Source organism: Neoarius graeffei, chromosome 3 (assembly GCF_027579695.1).
Source record: "Neoarius graeffei isolate fNeoGra1 chromosome 3, fNeoGra1.pri, whole genome shotgun sequence".
Taxonomy (NCBI): domain Eukaryota; kingdom Metazoa; phylum Chordata; class Actinopteri; order Siluriformes; family Ariidae; genus Neoarius; species Neoarius graeffei.
The window spans coordinates 32,263,592-32,291,390 of NC_083571.1; the positions used below are offsets into that span (position 1 = coordinate 32,263,592).

General features: G+C 42.5%; 1 protein-coding gene across 3 annotated transcripts; it reads right to left on the reverse strand.

Moving 5' to 3' along the window:
* On the reverse strand, positions 1 to 27,799 carry kdm4c (lysine (K)-specific demethylase 4C). 3 transcript variants are annotated; one of them, XM_060916675.1, is made up of 22 exons: positions 27,672 to 27,797; positions 26,740 to 26,900; positions 25,653 to 25,828; positions 24,277 to 24,391; positions 23,860 to 24,053; positions 23,326 to 23,375; positions 22,809 to 22,912; positions 21,034 to 21,171; positions 20,246 to 20,436; positions 19,967 to 20,115; positions 18,618 to 19,822; positions 18,411 to 18,525; positions 16,323 to 16,504; positions 15,961 to 16,156; positions 15,477 to 15,553; positions 15,338 to 15,393; positions 15,083 to 15,191; positions 8,471 to 8,659; positions 6,152 to 6,322; positions 5,931 to 6,050; positions 2,236 to 2,328; positions 1 to 695 (listed from the first exon to the last, which is right to left on the reverse strand). In XM_060916675.1, the coding sequence occupies exons 2-22, from the start codon at positions 26,881 to 26,883 to the stop codon at positions 549 to 551; spliced, it is 3,921 nt and encodes a 1,306-aa protein (XP_060772658.1). In that variant the 5' UTR covers positions 26,884 to 26,900; positions 27,672 to 27,797; the 3' UTR covers positions 1 to 548. The 3 variants fall into 3 exon arrangements, 2 of the variants coding, with proteins under 2 accessions (XP_060772658.1, XP_060772659.1); XM_060916676.1 differs by lacking the exon at positions 5,931 to 6,050; XR_009654298.1 differs by lacking the exons at positions 1 to 695; positions 2,236 to 2,328; positions 5,931 to 6,050; ... (4 more) ...; positions 15,477 to 15,553; positions 15,961 to 16,156 and adding an exon at positions 18,184 to 18,268 and having other exon boundaries at positions 16,416 to 16,504; positions 27,672 to 27,799.

Below are 27,799 nucleotides of genomic sequence, written 5' to 3' on the forward strand. Positions count from 1 at the left end.
GATATTCACATGTATGTTTATTCAAACCTTAATAATTCAGCCTTCAGATTTCAATACAGATATCTTTAATTTTCTTTACAGATTTGAGCACCACTAAAAATAAGATGAAATCCCAAATAAATAAGATAAAACTCCAATGTTAAAAGTGGGCTAAATGTGCTTTAGAGGTGATCAGTAGCAACGTTTTGTTGAAAAGAACAAAATAAATCAGCTCGAGACAACAGGAGTAGTGTCGTGTTAGTAGGGAAGGAGTGCGAAGGCGATTTACAGAAGCGGCGTGCAAAGCCAAGCAAACGATCTGGAAAATAACGTGTAAGGTGCAAAATCAGACAGGAACAGTGAGAAAGAGAGAGAGAGCATAAACATGAGAAAACAGAGTTATATTTTAATGCTTCACCATTACTGAATGTTTGAAAAAAAAAAAAATCTTCCATCTCAGACTTCTCAGCTTTCAACAAACTGTGTCAGGGCAGAGGGAAAAACAAAAAAACACCTCATCACAGTTTGTCAGCTACTTTTTCACCTTTCTCTCTCTTCTTTCCGGTTTCTCAGTTGCTTTTGCTGCAGGTGGAGGTTCGGGGGCTCGGGTCAGCCACGTAGTCGTTCTGGAAGCGAGAGTTTGGTGTGCGCTGCCTCTTGCGCTCGCCCTGCGTGGTGAAGAACGCGTCCTCAAAACGCATGCTGGAGGCTGTGGACTGCACATGCCCCCCCCCAAAAGAAAAACAAAAAATCAATTGCAAAAGCAAAACACTCGCAGATAAACATTTACAGTTTGGGTGGTGGGCTGGGAAAACCTAAAATGCATTTTTTTAAAAATTCTTATATTTTTGTTGAGGCGTCTGTAAGCAGGACTGCACAACCCGATTTCCATAAAACTTAAGGCCAATTTATGCTGACAACCCAGTCCTCGCAGATAGCGTCGCAGACAAGAGGGCTCCGATTGGTCCACTCTACATCCGCTGTACACGCACTTCCGCTTCCCTACTTTCCCGGTCTGGTTTGTTTTCACAACCGCCATTTTTAAAAACACGAGCGAAGATGGAGCAGCACGAAGAGCGGTTGATCGAGGAAGTGAGGACATCTATACGACTCCAGTTCTAGTCATTATAAGTAACCGGAGGATAAACACTCCACTAACCACACCCACCAACTACTCCTAGCGATTTCGCGACTTTGCGCCCCCTTGCGTTGTGGCGGTGAATAACATCGCGCACGCCTATTACTCCCCGCTCAACGATAAATTACAACTGTCTGCGAAAAGCTATCTGCAAAAGCCTTGTCGCAAGAGCATGCAAGGATGCAGCATGGGCCACAGAAGAACCTGTTCAATTTTTAGAGCGGATCCGAGTCAAGGGGCAGAGCTATGCGTTTATTTTATTTTCTTGCGAGATGCTGCATTTAGCCTTGGTGGAGGTCGCTGTTCTCCACATGCCTTTCCACTTCTTTTTGGAACATCCTTTAAACACCTTGACTTTATAGAAACAATATATACACGATATATAAAGTATTTCACCAAAAGTTTCCTAAAGACGACTCCAGTCTTGCTAGCTAAGTCGGGATCATCTCGGATCACAGTTTGATCAATGTAGGGGGTTTTTTTGGGTGTAAAATGGAGATATAAAATCAGTTCAGTTTTAGAAACCGATTCCGAGTCAATGTCTGGATGTTTACATGCAGGTCCCCCCCCCCTTCAGTCAGAACTTTACTTCTGCCCAAGATGCACACAAAAGAGAAAAGGAAACATTTACATGTTAAAATATGACCACGTGAACTAAAAGTAACCCATCAGGTAAATGTTTGGTGTCTGACATTTTTTTCTTACTTCTATGCTCAAACTAGAAAGCTAATCTGGGATTTAAAAAAAAAAAGTTTAATCCTATTTAATTTATTCATTAGTTGAGTGGGTGAAAATTGTCAAGTGGTTTCTCCGCCTTATTTTAAGAAACAGACAGCTGACGATGTCACTGGAAAAAAAAATCTCAAACTGGACTGTTACTGGGTCATAAAACAATCCGAATCAAATATGCAAATGAAGGCAACTTGCATACGAAACCTGAATTGCTGGATGAGGGTTTAGTTTGGCTGAAACATTTTTGCATTTGTCAAGATCACGTCCCACTTCTGCTACAATTCCGCCTTTAATTGCGGGGAGGCGGAGCCTACATGATGGAAAATCATCAAACCCTACTGAAAAACATTTCAGTACTGCATGGTGAAGTTCTGTTCATGACTTACGAGACGACCTTTGACCTTTTTGGGCAGGTCCTCATCCAGGGTGTAAATGTCCTCTCTTTTAGCCAGGACCTGAGAACCATCCTCAAACTCCACCTTAAACAAACAAACAAACACAAACAATCAAACCCCAAATGGCTGTCTTCGACTATCCAGTATAATTTAATGACACATACACACAGGACACTTTTTCCATGGAATAGAAACATGTATTCTATTCCCTTCTAGTGGATTTATTGATGCCATGCAATAGATCACTTATCCTGCGTGTATTACACCATTCTCCCCAATGGAGAACGGGCGTGCAATATTGCACGTTGTCAAGACAACACGACATCACACGTCAGAGCTGATGCAAAGATCCAATGACAAAACTTTTCTGCTGCGCCTGCGCACAATCATTTTTTTGTCGGCTGGGAAAGAGAGAAGATCCAGTGCTCGGTTTAAGCACGAAATAAATAAACTGAGACGAAAGACGTGCCGAACACCTGAAAGGCTACCAAAACTTCATTACATATTCAAAAGAGAAAAACATACTAATGGACATGGAAAAACTGGGAGAGAGACACGGAGATGGGAAAACTTCCACGCTAGCGAGCGACTGTGATAGTTAACAAACATGGCCGTGAGGTTCGCGTCATTAAAAGCGGAAGATATATTTTGAAAGAGAAAGACTACCAAAACTTCATTATATAGTCATGCATACACTACCGTTCCAAAAGTTTGAGGTCACCCAGACAATTTTGTGTTTTCCTTGAAAAGTCACACTTTTATTTACCACCATAAGTTGTAAAATGAATAGAAAATATAGTCGAGACATTTTTCTGGCCATTTTGAGCATTTAATCGACCCCACAAATGTGATGCTCCAGAAACTCAATCTGCTCAAAGGAAGGTCAGTTTTATAGCTTCTCTAAAGAGCTCAACTGTTTTCAGCTGTGCTAACATGATTGTACAAGGGTTTTCTAATCATCCATTAGCCTTCTGAAGCAATGAGCAAACACATTGTACCATTAGAACACTGGAGTGATGGTTGCTGGAAATGGGCCTCTATACACCACAGGCGATTGCTCTAAGACAACGAGGGAGGCTCAGCCTCCTCTAAAAATGACGAACATCGTGTAGGATGAATTGCGCTAGGCTTATGTTATAGCCGACCTTATAACATTGCTATTTCAGATCCAGAATCATAGAAATATATGTGCTCAACCCAACTACAGTGCGAAATCATTCCGTTATAACTTTCCCCAGTTCGCCTAATGTGTGCGTGAGTTTTTCCCCCTCGTGACAGCGCGATGCAGCCCAGCCTCAGTGGACTTCAATGGCATTTGGGAGCTCTGCGCTTTTCAATCTCAAAATGCAAGACGGTTATTGGACAAATACTGCGAAAACGCCCGCCCACAGACTCCCAGCCTCACTGTGGGAGGGACATGGCAGTTTCCGCGAGGAGACTGGTGATTGGTAAAAGTGGCCGGATATTTTCTTTGATTGACAGCTCGTTTCAAATATAGACAGGCGGCGGTGAATTTCAGTTCAGTCCCATGCAGATTCACAAGTGCTGTGGTGTATTGTAAGAGACCAGCTTACATTTCGATTTCATTCATTACATACGGTTTCTACCAGCTTTTTTAGTTTGTATATATTTTCATTGTAAATAAAGTGTAAATATAGTGTTGTCAAGTTTGCTATCTTAGTTCCAGAAATTTCGTTTATTTGAGTGACTGAACTTGAACTTGAGGGGGCTAGTCAGCTAGCAAGAAAGCTGCGCACGGAGGCCAAGCATTGCTGATTTAATTTTGGCGAAGCCATTTGCCAGTCTTCCTTTCGAGGAAAAAATTAAAGAGCAGGATAGACCAACGCCTCAAATTGACTTGGTGAAAAAGGTAGGGAATAATACTCGTTCCTTTCAGCTCTCCTGGTACGAGAAAGTGAATTGGCTAACAGCAAGTGACCCACATCAACAACAGTAAATAGGCTACTTTAGTAATATGTCATGGATGGACCAAAAATATAGAATCTATTTAACATGTTTATGCTGAGTATATTATATTGGAATATATATTTCTCTGGATATGAATTAAACACCGCTACAATTTGGAAAACATTTTTAAACAAAAACACAGCCGAGAACATTTCACACTACAGACCTGGATTAAAAGTGAAGGGTTATCAAAATTGTCAATAAAACATTTCTCAGTCAAAATAAGTAAAATATAGGGAAAGTGTCATTGAATGAAATGTGTGGCACCCAGCTCTATGTTTGGCTCCCCAAGGTCAGTGCTTGTGCCTATTCCAGAACACTCTGCTGTTACTGCTGAGGTTCCTGACAAAGAGCTGCTTTCAATAATGAAAAATTTTTAAACATGCCACAATTTTAAAATATAAAATATACACCCCCCAACACCACCATCATGTATATTGGACAGTAGGCTAATGGGCCAAAAGAACCTGTTATTTCACAGTTTGTGACGCTGCCAACAATCAGCCAGATCAGAGGCAAGAGTATGGGCAAAATTGATGTGTTTTTTTCTTTTAAAATCTGTAAATATCGTAACCGACCAGCCTCCCCTGTTTGAAAGACTACCAGCCGCCACTGCTATACACCTATGGAGATATTGCACCAAAAACCAGACATTTGCAGCTAGATTAGTCATTTACCACATTAGCAATGTATAGAGTGTATTTCTGATTAGGTTAAAGTGATCTTCATTGAAAAGAACAGTGCTTTTCTTTCAAAAATAAGGACATTTCAAAGTGACCCCAAACTTTTGAACGGTAGTGTATTTACAAGAGAAAAACATACCAACGGACATCAAAAAGCTGGAAGAGAGACACATCGGAGATGTAAAACTTCCGTGCTAGTGAGTGACTGACAGTTTGTACACAAACATGGCCACGAGGTTTGCTTCATTAAAAGCAGAAGATTTAAACAGACAGACACGCTGAACACCCGAAAGGCTACCGAAACTTCACTGGATATTCTTCACGCATATTTACAAGAGAAAAACATACCAACAGACATTGAAAAACTCGGAGAGTAATAGTGGAAATATTGTCAAAGTTCTACTTGGAGGTGAGGAAAAGTGACGGAGACTTTTACAAGAGGACTTCACTCAGCAAAGCCCTTTTGTTTTGAACAACTGCAATGGAACAATTAACTACGACCTAGAGTAATTTTGAACTTCAACTGTCAACCTGTATATAGCTTGTATACAAGTTGGGTTGTTGTTCAGGCTTTTTGAACTTGTACCATTTTTATTGTTAGAGCTTTGACTTTGTACAGTACATTGGATCGACAGAACATTGATCAGAATCAGCGTTCAATATTGCTAAGTTCCCCGTTCTTAACTTTTTGTAAAATCTGTAATTGTTCCATCGAATGTGTATGAATAATAATTAATATTGGTTGGCTTTTTTCATATCGGATATATTCCATTCAGCTTCTCGTCTTCGACTGGTTCAATATCATGCTAGCTGAATGGAATATATCTGATATACCACTCAATGCCAGCCAATATTATTTAATTATACCACAATACTGCTGATTTCTGGATTCTGATTGGTCAGGTGGTGTTATTAAAATAAAAAAAAAAAATCTATCAATGCTGGGGTGGAAAAAGTAACTCTGCCACATCACACCATCATCACTGATTAATTTCCTGTAACAGCACACTGCTGGATGATTGTGTGTGTGTGTACCTGATACATGTATGTAGTGTTAAAGCCCAGATATTTAGCCCCGTAAAAAAGCCCATCAGGCCACTTGACCTGCACGACCTCGCCAACCTCCGGAGGCCCAAGCTGAACACAGTCTCTGCTCTGTGTGAATATGGAGAAGTGTTACAGTATTAAACACACTAACACTGCATCCTACACCACCCCCCCCCCCCCCCACCCCCCCACCCCACACACACACTCACCACGATATCTTCAGGGAAGGTGTCATTGCTGAACGAGCCGTCGTCGAACATGACCTCGTAGAACGTCTGTGCTGTGACGCTGGCGATGCGGCAGCTGTAGTAGCGCAGGTTCTTGTGCTTGGCGATCACAGTTTGGCCCAAGGCCAGCTCTGTTCGGCTCACCTTTGACTTCTGTTTAAAACAAGATCGACTGTGAGCGACTGCTCACTTGCGTATCCCCCCCCGCTCTCGCTTATATTGGAATGCAAGCAGTCGAAGGAATAGGACACTTATGAATGTTGACTTCAACAAATGATTAACCCTGAAATGAATAAGTAAAGAGCAGTGTTCTCCCCAGGATTTCAAACAGCATCCTGGTAAACTGGCATTCTGAAATCGCATTTTGCTTCTTGAAATACAACCCCGATCCCAAAAATGTTGGGACAAAGTACAAATTGTAAATAAAAACGGAATGCAATGATGTGAAAGTTTCAAAATTCCATATTTTATTCAGAATAGAACATAGATGACATATCAAATGTTTAAACTGAGAAAATGTATCATTTAAAGAGAAAAATTAGGTGATTTTAAATTTCATGACAACACATCTCAAAAAAGTTGGGACAAGGCCATGTTTACCACTGTGAGACATCCCCTTTTCTCTTTACAACAGTCTGTAAACGTCTGGGGACTGAGGAGACAAGTTGCTCAAGTTTAGGGATAGGAATGTTAACCCATTCTTGTCTAATGTAGAATTCTAGTTGCTCAACTGTCTTAGGTCTTTTTTGTCGTAGCTTCCGTTTTATGAAGCGCCAAATGTTTTCTACGGGTGAAAGATCTGGACTGCAGGCTGGCCAGTTCAGTACCCGGACCCTTCTTCTACGCAGCCATGATGCTGTAATTGATGCAGTATGTGGTTTGGCATTGTCATGTTGGAAAATGCAAGGTCTTCCCTGAAAGAGACGTCGTCTGGATGGGAGCATATGTTGCTCTAGAACCTGGATATACCTTTCAGCATTGATGGTGTCTTTCCAGATGTGTAAGCTGCCCATGCCACACGCACTAATGCAACCCCATACCATCAGAGATGCAGGCTTCTGAACTGAGCGCTGATAACAACTTGGGTCATCCTTCTCCTCTTTAGTCCGAATGACACGGCGTCCCTGATTTCCATAAAGAACTTCACATTTTGATTCATCTGACCACAGAACAGTTTTCCACTTTGCCACAGTCCATTTTAAATGAGCCTTGGCCCAGAGAAGACGTCTGCGCTTCTGGATCATGTTTAGATACGGCTTCTTCTTTGAACTATAGAGTTTTAGCTGGCAACGGCGGATGGCACGGTGAATTGTGTTCACAGATAATGTTCTCTGGAAATATTCCTGAGCCCATTTTGTGATTTCCAATACAGAAGCATGCCTGTATGTGATGCAGTGCCGTCTAAGGGCCCGAAGATCACGGGCACCCAGTATGGTTTTCCGGCCTTGACCCTTACGCACAGAGATTCCAGATTCTCTGAATCTTTTGATGATATTATGCACTGTAGATGATATGTTCAAACTCTTTGCAATTTTACACTGTCGAACTCCTTTCTGATATTGCTCCACTATGTGTCGGCGCAGAATTAGGGGGATTGGTGATCCTCTTCCCATCTTTACTTCTGAGAGCCGCTGCCACTCCAAGATGCTCTTTTTATACCCAGTCATGTTAATGACCTATTGCCAATTGACCTAATGAGTTGCAATTTGGTCCTCCAGCTGTTCCTTTTTTGTACCTTTAACTTTTCCAGCCTCTTATTGCCCCTGTCCCAACTTTGAGATGTGGTGCTGTCATGAAATTTCAAAATGTCTCACTTTCGACATTTGATATGTTGTCTATGTTCTATTGTGAATACAATATCAGTTTTTGAGATTTGTAAATTATTGCATTCCGTTTTTATTTACAATTTGTACTTTGTCGGAATCGGGGTTGTAGCGTCAAAATCCACCCTACATGTTTCGTAACTACATTCAGTCGGTAAACAGGAAGTCGATGTGCGACAGACCTGAAAACGGTATACACGGTATAGAACCCCAAGCTGAAGCTCGGTACCAAATACCAAGCAGTTGTGATTTGTAGTTGCTGAGAAAAAGGGTGTTACGGATGGACAGAGGTAAACTGGTATACCCTCCCTCCATTTGGGGCAGGGGTATAATAATTTTTTTTTTTTTAAAAAGAAAGAATTTATAAAATGTTTTTGATGCAATCGTCCATCCTGGATTTCTCTGTGGACTAGACACAAGCTCACACCGATGATTGGTAGGAACGGCGGTGTGGGCGGGGCTTTAGCCAAGTACTCACAGTGCTGGAGCTCCGTGACTGGTGCCTGTGGCAGATGATGAACACCACGTAAGGCCAGTCGTCAGGCTCCATGGTGACGCCGGCGGCGTGCGCACATGTGACATGGAAGGAGGTGGGACAACGTCCACAGGAGCACTGGATACACGCACCCGCCAACTTCTTCATCCGTTTATGACAATATATACACTTCTACAGCCAGAGGAGGACATCAGAGGACGGTTCATTCACAATCATAAAACTCAATGACAAAGTGACACTGAGTTGTCAAAAACATTTCTGTCATCAAACTGAACATGAACAGATTTTCATGAAAATCCTGTAAATTCAGAAAAACAAACAAAAAAAACTTTCATTTCCTACTCATGCTCCTTAGTGTGTGGAAATTTACGAATAAGATGACTAACTGACGTAAACCTCGGCTTGACCGTACAGGGAGTTTGTGCACTTTTATCTCAGATACACCGTCGAGTTTTATCATGATTACTGCATTTCATATATGCCCTTATCCAGAGCAAATTAAAGATGAGTCTCAATCAAAAACACAGCCTCATAAGAGTTCACAAGGTCAGGGACCAACAGCACCATTTTTTGAAAACCAGTCTTTTTTTTTAATATACATTTATTTAGTGTATTAATTAAAGAACACAAACCCATGTATTAAAAACAAATTCTCAGTTATGATGAAAGAAACGGCGGTGTTGAAACGGAGGACGGGCCACTCTGTCTGTGCGTAGCTTTAAGCCGTAAACAAACTTCATCTGATGGAAGACTTAGAGCTCGATTATTATTACTGTATCATACAGTCCTGTGCACAAGTCTTAGACACATGTAAAGAAATGCTCTAGGCCAAACACGGCTTAAATAATAATGAAATGAGACGTTTCAACGTTCCAAAAAAAAAAAAATAAATACTATAAACAGGAAGCAGTAAACCATAATAGATGAAACAAAGTCCATATTTGGTGTGAGATGACGCTTTGCTTTAAAATAAAAAAAAAATAGTAGTCTCAGGTCCAGTGAGAGCAGTTTTATGCGGAAATGAGCTGTAGGTTTTACTGAGCATCTTACAGAACCGGCCGCAGTTCTTCTGGACACTTTGTCACGCCTTCATTATGCACCAAAACCAAGCAGCCTTCATTATGCCTTCTTTTTTAATCTGAAAAGTGCGTTCTTATGGAATATGCTGCTCAGATACAAACTTTATTCCCCCTCTAACATTTAAAGTGCATATCACGGGTAAATTCCGGAGCAAGATCAGTGTAATTCTCCTATTTTATATTAAACTTCGGTCAAATATCTGTCGCATTTTGTGCAGTTTTTTTTACCTTGCGCAATACCAGAACAATTCAGTTGAAATCAAGCCATTTGAGGCGAATTGGTCCGCCTCTGAAAAAACTTGGCATTTGGATTTCCCGGCGAACATTGATTTTCGTGACGTCGCATGCGGGACGCCTCCCTCTGAATCAGTGGCGGCTGCTGGTTTTTAAAACAGGGGAAGCCCATTTTACGCATTCATCGTAAAACCTGTAGGCCAGATATCAAAGCATAGAAAGGTGTGCCCCATCAGCATAGTGAACTAGACAACCCTACCTAGTGGCAGAAAGTATTTTTGCTTGTACATTTCATGTTATAGTCTGGCTTGCCAGGCTAGTGCCTCATATCCTTAATCAAAAATATCAAACATCCAAAAATCACTGGCGATTCAACGAAGAGCCTTGAACATCATACCCTGATATGCAACACAGAGTCTTTAACACAACACCCAGCTGTGCAACACATCCTTGAACATCTTCTGCAACACAGTCTGGAAATTCATAACCAGGTAGGCTATGCAACACACAGAACCTTGAATATCATACCCAGGTATAACCTATAACACAGAGCCCACCATTCTCTTAACATTACTGAACAATATACACACTTCACATTCATGAACATTATTTATACACAAATTCTGCCCTCCGCTCCTTTTCCAGAAAATGGTCTGTGACCGTCATACCAGCTGGTTGTGCTTTCCAGAGACTTCACCAATTTCTGTTAGCAGCTAGCACTGCAGATCCCAATAAGGCTCAAGCTAGCCTACAACCAGATTGAACTACAAATGAAATAAACGAGTGAATTCGCGAATGATCAAACTGATAGAATGGATGAAAGTTAACGGAGCACAACGAGTAATATTTACATTTATTTACAGAGTAATGTACAGAGACATCAATGAGAAGAAACGTTTATATGAAAAGAAAGTCGGACAGCACTTTGGCACACGACTGCACTTTCTCGACATCCGCTAGCGACTGACTGATCATGCTTCCGTGTTCCTCGCCGACGCCGAAGTACAGAGCCCGCCCTCCTCATGTCTTTCAGACACTACCTCCAATAATCCTTCATCAGCCCGGCTTCTTGTCCCTCCCACTGTCTCGTTTAGTCCCAGAGAAGCCCGACTTCCCTGGAAGTGACGATTTTGTCAATTTTAACCAATAACAACTAGCCGAAATTGGCTGTTCAGAGCCCTCTCATAGACTGCAACGGATACCCGGCTGCCAGCCATAGAGCCCATTGAAATAAGAAAGGTTACAGTGTGTTGCCAGATTGGGCAGTTTTAAGTGGATTTTGGCTGGAAAACGTCAGCAGTATCTGGCAATGCTGGTTACAGCCTGGCAGCAAAGGTGATTCTCGTAGCGAACTGCAAGTTCGTCAGACATCACTCAAATAAGTTACAGGATAGTTATGAACGTAAATACAATCTTGGGCATATATTATGTTATGCAAGTTACTGTTTTAATGAGAATTCAATATCGTAGATGCCGCAGTTTGGGGAGAGAATTTTAGGGGAAGCTCGGCTTCCCTTGTTGTCTCTGAGAAATCGCCCCTGCTCTGAATCCTACGTCAGCGCTGGTTTTTTTATGAGAAAACGACCTGGTGGTTTTCTGCAAATTTCTTCAACGTTATCGCGTAATTATTGGTTAACAGATGTATCGTAGGAGGGTGTAGCAGCACCAATCTTGATGGGATTAGTACTCATCGTTTCCCAAAAGACCGGACAATGAGAGAGAAATGGGAGCGCTTGGTCTACACAGGCTGTGCACTGAAACCGTGCAAAGCTCTCGCAGCCTGCTGGCGCTTCCACAGGTGACGTCACGAATCTGGCTCCAGACTCCTTTGGGATTTTTCCAGACGCGTTTTATTTTATTTTTTTCTGCTGTAGACAGATGGCTTTGTGCAAAATTACCCTTCTGGATGTGTGTAAAGGGACGTACTTTCATATAAAAAACAAACATGAAATTGGTCCAGAATATGCACTTGAATCTTGTGCTGGAAAATGAACAAACGTTTGGACTCTAAAATGTTTTTGTACTGACTCGATAATGTAGAAGTCATCAAATAGAAATCTATCACAAAAAAGTGTGTATGGGGTTTAAAAAAAAAAAAAAGGGGGCCTAAGACTTTTGCACACTACTGCAGATTATTAAATTTTATTGGCATATAAATGAGTCAAAACACCCACTTCAGATTTCAGCCTTTACCCTTATCACTCATTTTATGCTCCCAGCTGTCTCTGCACGTCACCTTTTATGGAGAGGTGTGTGTGGGTGATGCTATATGCAAACGAGCTTCGTGTTCACTTCGGGAATCATTTTGCACTTTGAGCGATCAAAATACGCACGCGAGAACGAAAATGATTGCATTTCCTAAACTTTTGAAAAAAAAAAAAGGCAGAAAATTTTAGTCCAGTTCGAGTTTTGCGAACATTGAAACAGCACTTTACTAAAAGAGTGATAAACAATCGAAGCTCGATGAAAGTCATTTATCAACCATTTTCAACAAGGTGTTAAATTTAGCAGTAGGTAAGGTTTGTGGAAGGTGGCACAAGAGGTGGACAGTAACGAAGTACATTTACTTGAGTATCTGTACTTTTTTTTTTTTTTTGAAACTCATGACTAACTTCACTACATTTTAAAGGCAAATATCATACTTTTCACTCCACTACATTTCTGTCAAGGTCCTCGTTACTATCACTACGTTCAGACTGCAACCTGAAACGACCCATATCCGATTTGTTGTGAAATCCGATTTTTTTGTTAGGCCGTTCACATTACCAATTATATGAGACTTGTATGCGATCTCCAATATGAACGGAAAACGACCCAAAAGTGTCCCGCATGCGCAAATTGACACGTAATAAGCACATCTACGTAATACGTAAGCAAAAAAAAAAGCGCACTCTTCAAGTTTCCATTAGCCAACGCAGAATAGTGACGTTTGTCTCTTGTCGATGACGTGTAGGTCGCATGAATGCGACCTGTCCGGTCAGACTGCAGTCACGTGAAAATATTGGATATGCATCGGAATTAGGACCACATATCCAAGCGGCCTGGGTCGCATGTGAAAAAAATCGGATCTGTGTCGTTCAGATGGTCAATAACAAATCGGATACAGGTCGCATATGGGCAAAAAAAATCGGATATGGGTCGTTTCAGGGTGCAGTCTGAACGTAGTCTAAGAAGCAGCTTTGAAAGTGGATTTTTTTTTCGCAGGTGACACTGAGACAGTCTCAGTAATCACTTGGGTCACGTCACGTCCCTAGACTGTATAAAATCAAGATCAGTGATTTCTCCAATGAAAGGAGGCGGTTCTTCTGGGGAACGCACGCACTCATGGCTTTACCTAGAACCCATGTTTCAGTTTTCTGAAAGGATTAAAGATTCGCTTCATTTTAAATGTTTGCCGAAAACGAACCACATCGCAGCCTACAAAAACTCGCCGTCCGACCTGCAGAAGCATATTGAGGTATATAAATGTTTTATTCCAAGAGAAAGCTCGCAATGAAGTTGTCCGTGCTTTTAGAGTTAGCGATAATGTTGCGATAGCTATGCAGCCTGGTTAGTCAAATGACTTTCTATGGATTTTCCCGTCAAGTTGCCGTCGCCTTGTCCACGGCTAACATTAACATATAGCTAGTTAACTTGGACACTGTTAGTTAGCGTGTAAAAACGGAGTTACGCTAACAGGAATAACGTTAACTTATCTGAAGTCCTTTTAGAAATATGTTTTAGCATAATCTTGCCAAATAAACAGAATATACAAATCTCTTTTCTAGTAACTTTAGCTACCCAGTATGATTTGGAGTTTGAAGAGTTTGCTAGCATGTCGGATGGAGCTTCAGCTCTACAGGTTCTACAAGCTAGTCAGTAAATCCAGTCGGTTGCTTCAGAGGCGTTAGGTTTTGTAAGTGTAGTGTCAATAATACAACAATGTGTTGGCAGAAAATGTACTTTTAATACTTAAGTATTTTTAAAAGCCAGTACTTCAGTGCTTTAACTTAAGTAAAAATGTGACTGGACAGCTTTCACTTGTATCAGCCTAACATTTGACCAGTGGGATCTGAACTTTGACTTCAGTAATGAAGTCGGGTAGCCTAGTAAACTAGACCCACCCGCCTAGCGGCCAAAAATATATTTGCCTACGAGTGGGTCTAGCCTCGCACCATATAAACAAAACACCCCGGGCATCAAATCGTGCCCGCCAATCACAACGCAAGGTTTCTTTGGGCGGGCTTTTGCAGGAGTGACGACAAGGCTGCGCGACGCTGGAGAAAGCACAACAGGAAAGATGGCTACGGCTAGTGAACAGCGCGCGTTTGACTCCGCTTTGGAATCAGTTTTAGAAGAATTAGACTTGGAGTTTTCGTTGAAACATGAGCAGGAAGAGGCTCTCCGCTCATTCCTTTTCAAGAAGGACGTTTTCGCTGTTTTGCCGACCGGCTATGGCAAAAGTCTGATCTACCAGCTGGCTCCGCTCGTAGCCAAAAGGATGGGGCCAGTTTGTGCAGTACGAAGAATTAATAAACAGCTTTGAAATATTACTTTTTGATTGTTTCTTATTTTCCCGTTATTTTAAAGGGAAATTATTTCACCAAACACCACTAAATAAAAATAAAAACTCAAACAGTTTAAGCAAACCCTTGAAAAACACTTGGAAAAAAAAAAGTGTATGTTAAGTATATGGTACAGACTCCAAACTTGTGGTCATTATCTCCAAACTTCTTAATATCTAGAACCTGTTTATTAATTAATACGCATTTTGAAAAATTATTTCAAGGCCTCCCCCACTGCTTTCTGTCGCTCTGACTACGACACAGTTGCGCTGATTGGTCAGAGCGTTGGCCTATACGCACAGAGACAGTTTGAAAGACAGCGGGTTGTTCCTCCCACACCCTTCGGAAAGGTCTACGAGCGAGGCCAGACTAAATATTCACATTTAGTCTGGCTTGCCAGGCTAAAAGTCGGGTACTTTGTCCACCTCTGGATGTCACAAATGTTACACCCCCCCCAAAAAAAGCGTTAAAAGTTTAAAAAGCATTGCCATCTCTGGTTCTGGTATCTTTTTGACAATGTTCTGTTAATTTTTTTTTTCGTCTCATGTTTTAAATAGTTTTCTTCTTGTAGAATTTACTCATTTCTTAACAGATATACAATAAAGGGAGCACAAACTTTTGCAATCAAGGGAATCCTGGAATAATGAATATCAGCTGTGCAGAATGTTTCTTGAATTTAATACCGGGGGCGGGGGGAGCATTTCATGCGCGTCACAGGTTTTAGTGTGTGTGCGTACCAGTTTGTATCTCTGTGCAGGGACGGCGCTGATGTCGATGGGACTCCTCTCCACCACATCGATGAACTTGACCTCAGGAAGACCCACAGCACACATCACATGGGCCCATCTGGAACACATCACACGTTAACGCCTACATGACACACACTCATTCACACGTGACCGGCGTGTGTGGAAAATTCCGGTGGAGTAAAGCTGCCAAGAGCGGTGTTTAACCGTTTATAAAAATGCGTCTGATGTGACGAGAGCGCTCACCTGTTGTCTGTCGTTCTTTTCAACGCACCGCCTCTCAAGTTACATAAACAGCATTCCTGTGAAAAACACACACACACACACACACGATTAAAAACTCTTAACAATCCAAGCTAGAACATCTCTTTGAGTGATCACGTACAGCGGATAGATCTCCACACGAACAGCGGTCACATGTCCACTCCTGGGTGACATCATGAGCAGCGACGCCATAGCAACCTGGACAGTAGGCGGGAAAAGATTAAAAACAAACAAACCAAACCTCACCTGGCAGCACTTATTTTATACCTATATGTTGAGAACGGAAATATTTCTCAATCATCAGCTGTCAGGTTATAGTCCTACTAAAATCCATGACCTTGAGTTTGACCTTTCAAGGTCACTCAAGGTTCCAGATGAAAGGCCATATGGGAGTTCCGACATGCTGATAATAGTAAACGCTTGTCTATCGGCAACCGTTTGAGTTATAATGGAAAATGTGTTATTTTGATCTTTCCAGTGACCTTGACCTGATTACCCCCCCCCAAAATTTAACGAGGTAATCTATGGACCACTGTCCACCTACCCTGAAAATTTGATCTGCAGGTACAGTGTGCGTGTACGTGCGGATGTGGTGTCGTACATACTGGCATGAACCTGAACGCAGCAGCGTTTACAGGACACGAGAGGACTGGATCCATCTTCCTCCAGGAGTGTGTTGGGGGGACACGACCCCTCACGGTACGCAAAGCATATCTCCGGAATCAGAGGTCGCGACCTCACCGTTGCCTCTCCGACTGCCATCGTGACCTCGGGTCTGCTTTCGTCTTTCGTCTCTTCAGGCTGGTGAGAAAATGTTGGCAATACCGTAACACAGCACTAAAACAGTAAGCCGTAACCTTGTGTAATGGGTGTGGTCACTGGGATGCTTGGACCCCATCTCTCGCTTCTGATCGATTTCATTTTGTTCCTGGCGTCTATATTATAAGGGTTACTGACTGTAGGTTACCTGATAGTAAGGCATGAACAGGGTGCACACGGCGCAGTGTGGTGCCGTTTTCGCTGCTGTGCTGTTGTACTCTTTCTCCGATGGGAAGTGAGACTTCCTGCTGTGCCAGAGATGAACCAGCGGTCTTGCCCAGACGTCAGCCTCCTGCAGTTCTTCCTCCGCGTTACACTCTTCCATAGGTTCTGATAGAAGACACAAAACACGAGACAATTAAGTGAACACCAATTCAGTGGATTTGAATTTAAAATCTGCGATATTTGTGTGTTAGCTAGAGTAACTACAGTGGTGCTTGAAAGCTTGTGAATGCTATAGAAAATTCTAAATTTCTGCATAAATGACCTAAAACATCAGATTTTCACACATCCTAAAAGTAGATAAAGAGAACCCGGTTAAACAAATGAGACAAAAATATTAAACTTTGCAATTTATTCATTGAGGAAAAGGATGTGAACCTTTGCTTTCAGTATCTGGTGTGACCCCCTTGTGCAGCAATGACTGCAACTAAACGTTTCCGGTAACTGTTGATCAGTCCTGCACACCGGCTTGGAGGAATTTTAGCCCGTTCCTCCGTACAGAACAGCTTCAACTCTGGGATGTTGGTGGGTTTCCTCACATGAACTGCTCGCTTCAGGTCCTTCCACAACATTTCCATTGGATTAAGGTCAGGACTTTGACTTGGCCATTCCAAAACATTAACTTTATTCTTCTTTAACCATTCTTTGGTAGAACGACTTGTGTGCTTAGGGTCGTTGTCTTGCTGCATGACCCACCTTCTCTTGAGATTCAGTTCATGGACAGATGTCCTGACATTTTCCTTTAGAATTCACTGGGAACAATGACTTCTGAATTATACATCAACGATGGCAAGCCGTCCTGGCCCAGATGCAGCAAAACAGGCCCAAACCGTTATACTACCACCACCATGTTTCACAGATGGGATAAAGTTCTTATGCTGGAATGCAGTGTTCTCCTTTCTCCAAACATAACACTTCTCATTTAAACTAAAAAGTTGTATTTTGGCCTCATCCGTCCACAAAACATTTTTCCAATAGCCTTCTGGCTTTTCCACGTGATCTTTAGCAAACTGCAGATGAGCAGCAATGTTCTTTTTGGAGAGCAGTGGCTTTCTCCTTGCAACCCTGCCATGCACACCATTGTTGTTCAGTGTTCTCCTGATGGTGGACTCATGAACATTAGCCAATGTGAGAGAGGCCTTCGGTTGCTTAGAAGTTACCCTGGGGTCCTTTGTGACCTCGCCGACTATTGCACGCCTTGCTCTTGGAGTGATCTTTGTTGGTTGACCACTCCTGGGGAGGGTAACAATGGTCTTGAATTTCCTCCATTTCTACACAATCTGTCTGACTGTGGATTGGTGGAATCCAAACTCTTTAGAGATGGTTTTGTAACCTTTTCCAGCCTGATGAGTATCAACAACACTTCTTCTGAGGTCCTCAGAAATCTCCTTTGTTCGTGCCATGATACACTTCCACAAACATGTGTTGTGAAGATCAGACTTTGATAGATCCCTGTTCTTTAAATAAAACAGGGTGCCCACTCACACCTGATTGTCATCCCATTGATTGGAAACACCTGACTCTAATTTCACCTTCAAATTAACTGCTAATCCTAGAGGTTCACATACTTTTGCCACTCAGATAGGTAATATTGGGTCAATAAATAAATGACCAAGTATAATATTTTTGTCTCATTTGTTTAACTGGGTTCTCTTTATCTACTTTTAGGACTTGTGTGAAAATCTGATGTTTGAGGTCATATTTATGCAGAAATACAGAAACTTCTAAAGGGTTCACAAACTTTCAAACACCACTGTAGCTTAGCAACGCAATTGTGTGTTTCTTACTTTCCACCATTTAATTCTCGATTCTGATTGGTCAGGTGTTGATTAACTTCAATATTCCTGCTCTTGTTCTAACCAGTTACCGTTTCTATAGTAACAACACAAACGTGTGTAATTATTGACAGGGTGAAGATTTGTGTCAGGACATGTTTACTTGGCTTTTACAGAAGGAGTCTCCAGTGCAAGTAATTTGTAAAACGTCTTCAAAACCGAGGAGTTTATAAACTCACCATCATCACTGTTGGCTTGCTGCTTCACGGCACTTGGAACTGCCCTGGCTGTCGGTTTCCTCAAAGGATGGCGCCAGCTTTTGGTCGTCTTTCTCTTCACCGTGGGCATGGTGTACTGAGATGACGACAACAGAAGGCAGAAAATGAATATTCACACAATGAGGATTAAAACATGATCAATTTGGGTTGAAGAGTCTGGGTACTCACGATGCGGATTTCTCCCGGCTCAATGCCTGAATCTCCGTACTCCGCCTCACTCGTGGAGTTCTCCTCACTAGACTCGCTGCTGCTGTCTGACCTCTGAGGCCTGTCCGGAGAATCAAGAAGCTCCGCGCCAGAATGATGAACCACGCTGGGTTCCAGATCAGTAAACGTCACGCTCTTCTCCGGAAAGTCTGAAGGATCTGGGCACTTCACTTGCTGGCACCGAGGCTCTGCCCACATGGCGTAAGGCACCACAAGCTCTGAAACTTCTGGATTTTGGTAGCTCAAGTTCTTCCAAATGGTAGAAGGTTCTTCAAAGAGGTTTGGTAATGCAGAAGACATGAAGTCGGCTTCATTGAGAAGAGAAGAGGGCTTGTTGGGAGGGTTCTGGTCGTAAGACGTGGAAGGAGACTCGATGCAAAGTGTGTTAGTATTCGCTGATAACGGAGAATCCTGTACAGAACTACATCTGAAAAGCTCAGTACTGGCTTTGGGAGGATGTGAGATATTGGAGACCAGGTTCACAGCTTGACCCACTGATGCAGATTCATCTCCAGCTCTCTTTTCATGGAGGAGATCCTTATTCGTGTCTGGATCAGAGCCGAGTGATTGGCTGACGTCTTCTTGGAATGGATTTGAGCACCAATCAGGATACAGCGCTTTCGAGCGAGTGCTTGTTTCACCCATCGTGTTCTGAGGCGAGGTGGACTTTTCAGGTTCGTTAAGATTCAGAAGGGTGTGATCGTCACTGGACTGGACCGCGAGGGTCAGGAAGGGCATTTCAGACGACAGGTTTGGAGATTTTCTTCCCTCGGGATCCTCCGTGACTTCTGGTGTAAGGAAAGGCATGTCGGACGAAGGAACTCCTGCGAATTCACAGGTTTCAGTAGTGACTGCTGTACTCGAGGGATTTACAGCAAGAGGATTTTCTTCAGGAACTGCACCTTGACAAGGGGACTGATTTTCAGATGGTGAGTTGCTGCTTGAGGATTTGGCAACACACGAACGTTCTGGGGTTTGTTCCGAGTCCAGTGTGTCATCCACACCGGATCCAGGGGTTTCCTCAGCTGAGGTTAGAGGATCACCGGTTCCTAAGAATTCAGGGGGCGGGGCTTGGGATGGGACTCTTTTAGACGGCTGGACCAGTAAATTGCTCTTAACTCGTGTGACCTTCACGAAACAAATCTGTTGACACAGACTAGCGGGCCCTGTGAGACCAACACAGAGCGAGGGGTTTATTTATTGTTAAGACATTGCCCTGAAATAAGAAAAAACAAACAGGAAAAGGAAAAAAAAAAAGCGTAAAGTGCTATTGCGCGAAATAAATTACAGGTAAGCATCATGTATATAACCTGAGCGGCACAATGCATCGTGGGGCTTGTCGTCTTCCTCCTCTTTCACTTCCTCTTCCTGGTCGCTGATCCGTGTAGTTGTGTTCTCCATGACAACTGGATGCTGCATGGTTTTTAGTCGTTTGGAGCGCGTACAAGGGTAGCTCTCTCTGCCAAGAGAAAAAAAAACAACCATATAGATGCTAACTTTAATTTTTAAATAAAAAGTTTTGCTAATCAGCCAACTATTAAACTAGAGCAGGATTTTTTTTTTTTTAAAACCTAAATTGCCGTTCATGCCTTTTGTTGGCTCTGGCCTTGCGACGTCTCTGGAGCCATGTTTGGAGCTCAGGCGTGGTGCTGGGCGTGGCCAGGGTGTGGTCTATTGAGCACGCGTCTTTGCCCTGCGTCCACGCCTGATATCGATCGGGTTGGAAACGTCTCACGAAGGGGTCCATGGAGATCTTCACCATGTCCTTACTGCATGTGCACTGTGAAAAAGTAACGCAGAAAAAAATTAATTGATATTCGTTCACGGATGCAGTTAAAAGCTTGACGCAGCGGTTCTTACTCGGTCAGCGATTCCTGCTGCAAGGCAAATCACATGGTTCTGATACACTCATTTCTATAACAGCTCATTCACAGGAACTGGTACAGCAGATGCATGATATCAACCGATTAAATGTTTAACAAAGAAAAACGTCACTTCGGGAAGGAGACGACAGTGCGAGCAGTGCTTTGTACCAGCAAGAACGTTTTCCTCCACAGGAAAGATGATTTTGCGAACGTTTACAGCTGCTATAATGTAAGCGATAAGACAGACTAACTTACTTTTTATCCATAAAACATGATGTCATTCACATATAAAAAACTTATTCAGTGGCAAATTGTTTAAGAGGAATAAAAAATGTTAATGAAAAATAAACCAACTTCCAGGTGAGAACAGTAACTCGGCTTCGTCGCTGATTATTTTCTTAATTCCTTATGATAGCTACTTTAATGACAACCCCATATAATGTAACAAAGGTGTAATAAAAAAAAACAATACGATGTGATTAGAACTGAAACATAGCGTATGATGAACGTACCTGAGTGGCGACTTTGCCATAGTCGATCCAGCGCAGACTGGCGAAGTTGGTGGATTCGGCGCAGTTGAAGCCGTGGTTGAAGCCAGCGTGGTAGCCGTAAGGAAACGTGATCATGAACTCTCCGGCCTCTTGCGTTATCTGATCGTATACGTATATATACACAAACCAACATCACGATACGCTCACATTGTGTCAGCAAGTCACACTCGATGACTGGGACAGAGTTCTAGAGAGTTTTATGACTTGTTAGTGACATTATAAGTCCAAAGCTACAGTGGTGCTTGAAAGTTTGTGAACCCTTTAGAAGTTTCTATATTTCTGCATAAATATGACCAAAAACATCATCAGATTTTCACACAAGTCCTAAAAGTAGATAAAGAGAACCCAGTTAAACAAATGAGACACAAATATTATACTTGGTTATTTATTTATTGAGGAAAATGATCCAATATTACATATCTGTGAGTGGCAAAAGTATGTGAACCTCTAGGATTAGCAGGAGATTTCTGAGGACCTCAGAAAAAGCGTTGTTGATGCTCATCAGGCTGGAAAAGGTTATAAAACCATCTCTAAAGAGTTTGGACTCCACCAATCCACAGACAGACAGATTGTGTACAAATGAAGGAAATTCAAGACCATTGTTACCCTCCCCAGGAGTGGTCGACCAACAAAGATCACTCCAAGAGCAAGGCATGTAATAGTCGGCGAGGTCACAAAAGGATCCCAGGGGAACTTCTAAGTAACTGAAGGCCTCTCTCACATTGGCTAATGTTAATGTTCATGAGTCCACCATCAGGAGAACACTGAACAACAATGGTGTGCATGAAAGGGTTGCAAGGAGAAAGCCACTGCTCTCCAAAAAGAACATTGCTGCTCATCTGCAGTTTGCTAAAGATCACGTGGAAAAGCCAGAAGGCTATTGGAAAAATGTCTTGTGGACGGATGAGACCAAAATAGAACTTTTTAGTTTAAATGAGAAGCGTTATGTTTGGAGAAAGGAAAACACTGCATTCCAGCATAAGAACCTTATCCCATCTGTGAAACATGGTGGTGGTAGTTTTGGGCCTGTTTTGCTGCATCTGGGCCAGGACGGCTTGCCATCATTGATGGAACAATGAATTCTGAATTATACCAGCAAATTCTAAAGGAAAACGTCAGGACATCTGTCCATGAACTGAATCTCAAGAGAAGGTGGGTCATGCAGCAAGACAACGACCCTAAGCACACAAGTCGTTCTACCAAAGAATGGTTAAAGAAGAATAAAGTTAATGTTCTGGAATGGCCAAGTCAAAGTCCTGACCTTAATCCAATGGAAATGTTGTGGAAGGACCTGAAGCGAGCAGTTCATGTGAGGAAACTCACCAACATCCCAGAGTTGAAGCTGTTCTGTACAGAGGAATGGGCTAAAATTCCTCCAAGCCGGTGTGCAGGACTGATCAACAGTTACCACAAACGTTTAGTTGCAGTTATTGCTGCACAAGGGGGTCACACCAGATACTGAAAGCAAAGGTTCACATACTTTTGCCACTCAGATATGTAACATTGGATCCTTTTCCTCAAATAAATGAACAAGCATAATATTTTTGTCTCATTTGTTTAACTGGGTTCTCTTTATCTACTTTTAGGACTTGTGTAAAAATCTGATGTTTTAAGGTCATATTTATCTAGAAATATAGAAAATTCTAAAGAGTTCACAAACTTTCAAGCACCACTGTATGTAGAAGTATCACAGCTCTATGACCAAATACATCTTGTCTGACTGCATTGATTTGTACCTTATCAAACGGGATGCTGTATTTCTTCAGCACAGAAGGTGATATGAGAGTCATCTTGTGTCTGAGAAACGCTTCACAACTCTTAAAGCTGTTAGGGAAAAAACCTGGGGGGGGGGGGGGGGGGGAGAAAAAGTTCTGTTCAAGAACGCTGTTGAGCATTCTGGGTGACGTTTGAATCCTGAGATAATCGCAGAATTCACCACCAGAGGGCACCATCCTGACCTAACAATACCGAAGCCTTCCCTGATTACTACGCACTAAATATAATTCGCTTCCTCATGTCATTCTAATTATAAACCATGATAAACATCGCATAAGGTGCAGGTCATTGTTGTTTGTTCTCCAAAGCAGTCAAATGCAAGCTCGACTATGTGGCTTTATCTAAGAAGAGATTATTTTTTAAGAGGAGATGAATAGTCGTAGATGGGATTTAGTCAACCAATACGAGCATTGCTATGATTACAGTGGCAGTTTTGTTTTTTTGTTTCTATATCAGGACAAGAGAGAGGGTGTGTACCTGTGGCTAAACGCTCCAGTCGCTTCCCATGTTCTGGAGGAATGGCATACCTGAAAAATTTCATTTAACAGTTGATCTGATTAACATATGATCATACAAAAGATAAATATGCTAATGTGCTAACATAACATAACAGAGACGAGGTGCTAAACTGGTCCACCGATCTTATGCGTCTCGGCTAATTAGCTACTGTGGCAGCGGGGGCGTGGCCTAGCATCAGTCTGTGAATGGAGGGCGGGGCCAGGGAAGGTGAGTGGCAAAGTCAGTGCACCTGTTGTTGATTAATACGTGAGAGAGAAACTAAAACGAACGGTTTAAGCTGAAAAGCAACGAGCGCAGTCCAAAATAAAAAAAAAAAAAAAGTGTATGAATATCTCTCGTCTGCCGTGCTTCTGTACTCCACCCACAAACTGATGCGAGGCCACGCCCCCACTGCCACAGCAACATTCGTGTACAGTATAATCACAGATCCAGGATTTAAACGTGATCTGTCTGATCAGTTAAACATCCATAACGAGAGCACACATCTCTAACCAGGACTTGGGTTCTCCGAAGTGCAGGTAGTTGATGCTGTAGAGGTCCATGTCCTCTGTGTGCCAGGAGAAGCTCGTCTTCCACATGCCAAAGTACAGGTAGGGCGTGTTCACACCTTGGATGGAGACGCCACAGTCCTCCTCAATCACGTCCAGGATGGAGTTCAGGTGCCCGATGTTCCACTCGTCCACGTCCTGCAATCTCACACACACAAACTTTATGAAGCATGATGGTGAGCTCACTGTCTGTCAAATCAATGATTTTCGCCATCAGTGGATGTTTTCCACGAACAACACCAAGCCATAAAGCTTAAAAAAAAAACATTTTTTTCCTCCCAGATCTCAACAGTTCATGAGTAAACGCATCACAGTAAACATCTGGAAACATCGGAATTAACGCCGCTGTTTACAGTCTGACCTCATCGTATAGTGTCCCGCTCACGTCCGCGCCGTATATGGGTGGCACAAACGTCAGGTTCTTCCAGTACTTTCTCTCGAGGTCCTCGTAGTTCAGATAGCGGGGAGTGCAGTACCTGCGCAAAACAAGCCAAAATCCCACCTCATCACAACATGCTGCGATTCTGACCTGAATTAGCGGTTAGCAAGAAATTCCACGCACAACTATTCCAAACGTTTATTATAAAAAGTCACAAAATGTTACTTATAATAAAGTTAATCAGGCTTGGAAAATTAATAAATTAGAAGAGTCTGTGAAGCTTATAGGCTCCAGGTTAACATCACTACACACTTGTCTCAAAATCTATAAACACACACATGACCGCTGTTAGAATCCAAATAACTTCTAACATATACCGTAACTCCCCCTTCAAACTTTCGGCCACGCCTCCTACCTGAACATCAAAGCGATTCGGGTTTAAGTCGGAGCTATGACTTGTTTTTAACTTTGTGACGTGTTTGTTTTTATCGACGACCATGCTAACACGGGTCACATGACCATACCAGTCCGAGCTCATATCCACTAACTAGCTAACGCTACTCTCCAGATTTGATTTATTATTACAGTCAGTATTACAAGATTATAATGATTTGTTTAAAGTGTGACATCATAAGTTATTTTTAATTACGTTACAACATTGGAACGTCTCATCTCATCTCATTATCTCTAGCTGCTTTATCCTTCTACAGGGTCGCAGGCAAACTGGAGCCTATCCCAGCTGACTACGGGCGAAAGGCGGGGTACACCCTGGACAAGTCGCCAGGTCATCACAGGGCTGACACATAGACACAGACAACCATTCACACTCACATTCACACCTACGCTCAATTTAGAGCCACCAGTTAACCTAACCTGCATGTCTTTGGACTGTGGGGGAAACCGGAGCACCCGGAGGAAACCCACGCGGACACAGGGAGAACATGCAAACTCCACACAGAAAGGCCCTCGCCGGCCCCGGGGCTCGAACCCAGGACCTTCTTGCTGTGAGGCGACAGCGCTAACCACTACACCACCGTGCCGCCACATTAGAACGTGAGCAGCGAAATATTTTCCGTTAAACAAAATCTACATATTCACTCGGACTTTCCCCCCCTCCACCTCCAGTCTGTCCTACATGTTTGTTTTTCTGTCCTGTCCCCTAACTTGCAAATCTGATTGGTCTTGAAGTAAAACAAAAGCAACAACACTCAGCACTGAAGAGCTGCAAATAATTTCTAAGCCTGTAGAACTGTATGTAAAACATGAGCTTAAAGTTAAAGAGGGTAAAAGCAGCCTGAAGGAAATTAGATGCGATCAAGTTTTATGTAAAGAGCGAAAGACTGGTGTGTCTCTCTCACTTGTCGCTATTCGCCAGCCTGCGGAACTCCTGTACGCTGAGTGGCTTCTTCTGGATGTTGTACTGAGTGAAGAGCCCTGACTGACCGGCCACCATCTGCTGAATGGGCGCCTGGATGACGAGATCATCGATGTCATCGTAGGTTCGTCTCGGCTTCCAGCCCTTCGGCGGTATCACCTGTATGGAGACAGACCGAGGATCTGATTCAGCTTTAGAGAAAAATAATAATCCCTTTAACATTATTTTATATTTATTTACATCCATCAGGAAATAGATTGTTTCTAGATGTAGCACGGACGACGCTTGAAATTGATATCTAAGCAAGAAATATTTTTTTAAAAAAAAAGATGACATCAACGTGAATGATGCCCCTTTTCCACCAAAGCAGTTCCAGGGCTGGTTTGGGGCCAGTACTTAGTTTGGAACCGGGTTTTCTGTTTCCACTGACAAAGAACTGGCTCTGGGGCCAGAAAACCCGGTTCCAGGCTAGCACCAACTCTCTGCTGGGCCAGAGGAAAGAACCGCTTATGTCAACGGGGGGGGGCGGAGTTGTTAAGACCAACAACAATAACAAGACCGTGAAAGATCGCCATTTTTAAGCGATGAGAAGCAGCAGCTGTACAAACGCGAAGTCATCCATTATTATTATTGTTGTTGCCGCTGCTGCTTCTTCCATGTTGTTTTTGCTTTGATATTCGCACCAAGGTTTATGTAAACGTAGCGCCGTAACTGACGTAGCTCCGCTTAGCACCGTGAGCTATGGAAAAGCAAACTGGTTCTCAGCTGGCTCGCAAGTTGAACGAGTTGTGAACCAGCACCAGCTCCGAACCAGCCCTGGAACTGATTTGGTGGAAAAGGGGTATGAGTGATGTTCTAACAATCACTTTAAATCACTGCAAGTTTTTTTTTTTTTTTTTAAAGGCTTCCGCTTTCAGTACCTGGAGCCTTTTCAGAATAGAATAGCACTTGATCCAGCATATCATACCATAGTATTCTGCACAGGAAGCCGTGATGTACGAGCGCAGCACAGTTATCAATCGCCGTCGAATTTATCGAAAGCAAATGTATAAAAGTCTTGCGTGACAGACCTTAGCCAGACCGGCACGGTGCGCTCCCTGAGACTCCATGTACACCAGGTACTTATTAAAATCCTGAAATTCCTCCATGGTGGGACGAAAGGTCATAATCTTACAAGCAGGGTTCGCAGAGGTGTTCGCCCCGACACCCGCCATGACTAACCCTTTCCTTCCTACAGAGGAACAGGAACAACATAAAAAAGAAACCAAAACACATAATAAAGAAAGGAACTTGAAAACTGAGAATGATGACATCATCACGAGTAGACAAAGTGGTCACGTGACCTTTGTTAAAAGGATTCCCATTATGTCAAGGTTCAAATGGAGCTCATGTTGATTGATAAGATAGATATTCCTTACATAATTGGTGCATATTAGAAGAGATATAATTTTATATATATGATTGTTTAATTATTATATAATGATGGAAAATAATAACAGTATAATAAGTAAAAGAACAAAAACAGCAGCTTATCATCATGCAAGTTGTCCTTCCAGGTGATTTTAGATTAAACCAGTCACTCATTTAAAATTAAAAATAAAACTTTTCTCAGTCCATAACCCATGAACATGCATTTTATGTGTTTCTTTTTTCTCCCCCCCCCCCAGGCCCGTTTCTCTCAGTTAGCCAGCAGGTGCTAAAACACCAAACAAACATCAACATGCATCACAAAAACACACAATTTTAAACACAAATGCCTTATTTATGAAAACATAAGGTTTAAAAACTGAAGCTTGAGCTTTGCTGCTCTCAATAATCAGCTGCCTTGTTGATGTTCAGGTGAATATATCCGAGGCGAGCTAGCGTTAGCCACTTAGCCGACATTGTAGCACTAGACCTGGATTTGCCCACTAAACAAACACGCTGACGCACAAACACAACTTCAACATGCATTTTGCGAGGCATTTATTCACATTTCAGTGACTTTTGCATAAAAATTTACCTCAATCTTTGAGGAAAAAGCACGCGTTGTTGACAGTGAAAGCCCTTTAAATAGCCTCAGCTGTGAGTCTGATTCATGAGCCGCACTACAAATCCAGCTCTGCTCCCTACCCCTGGGAACTACGTTTA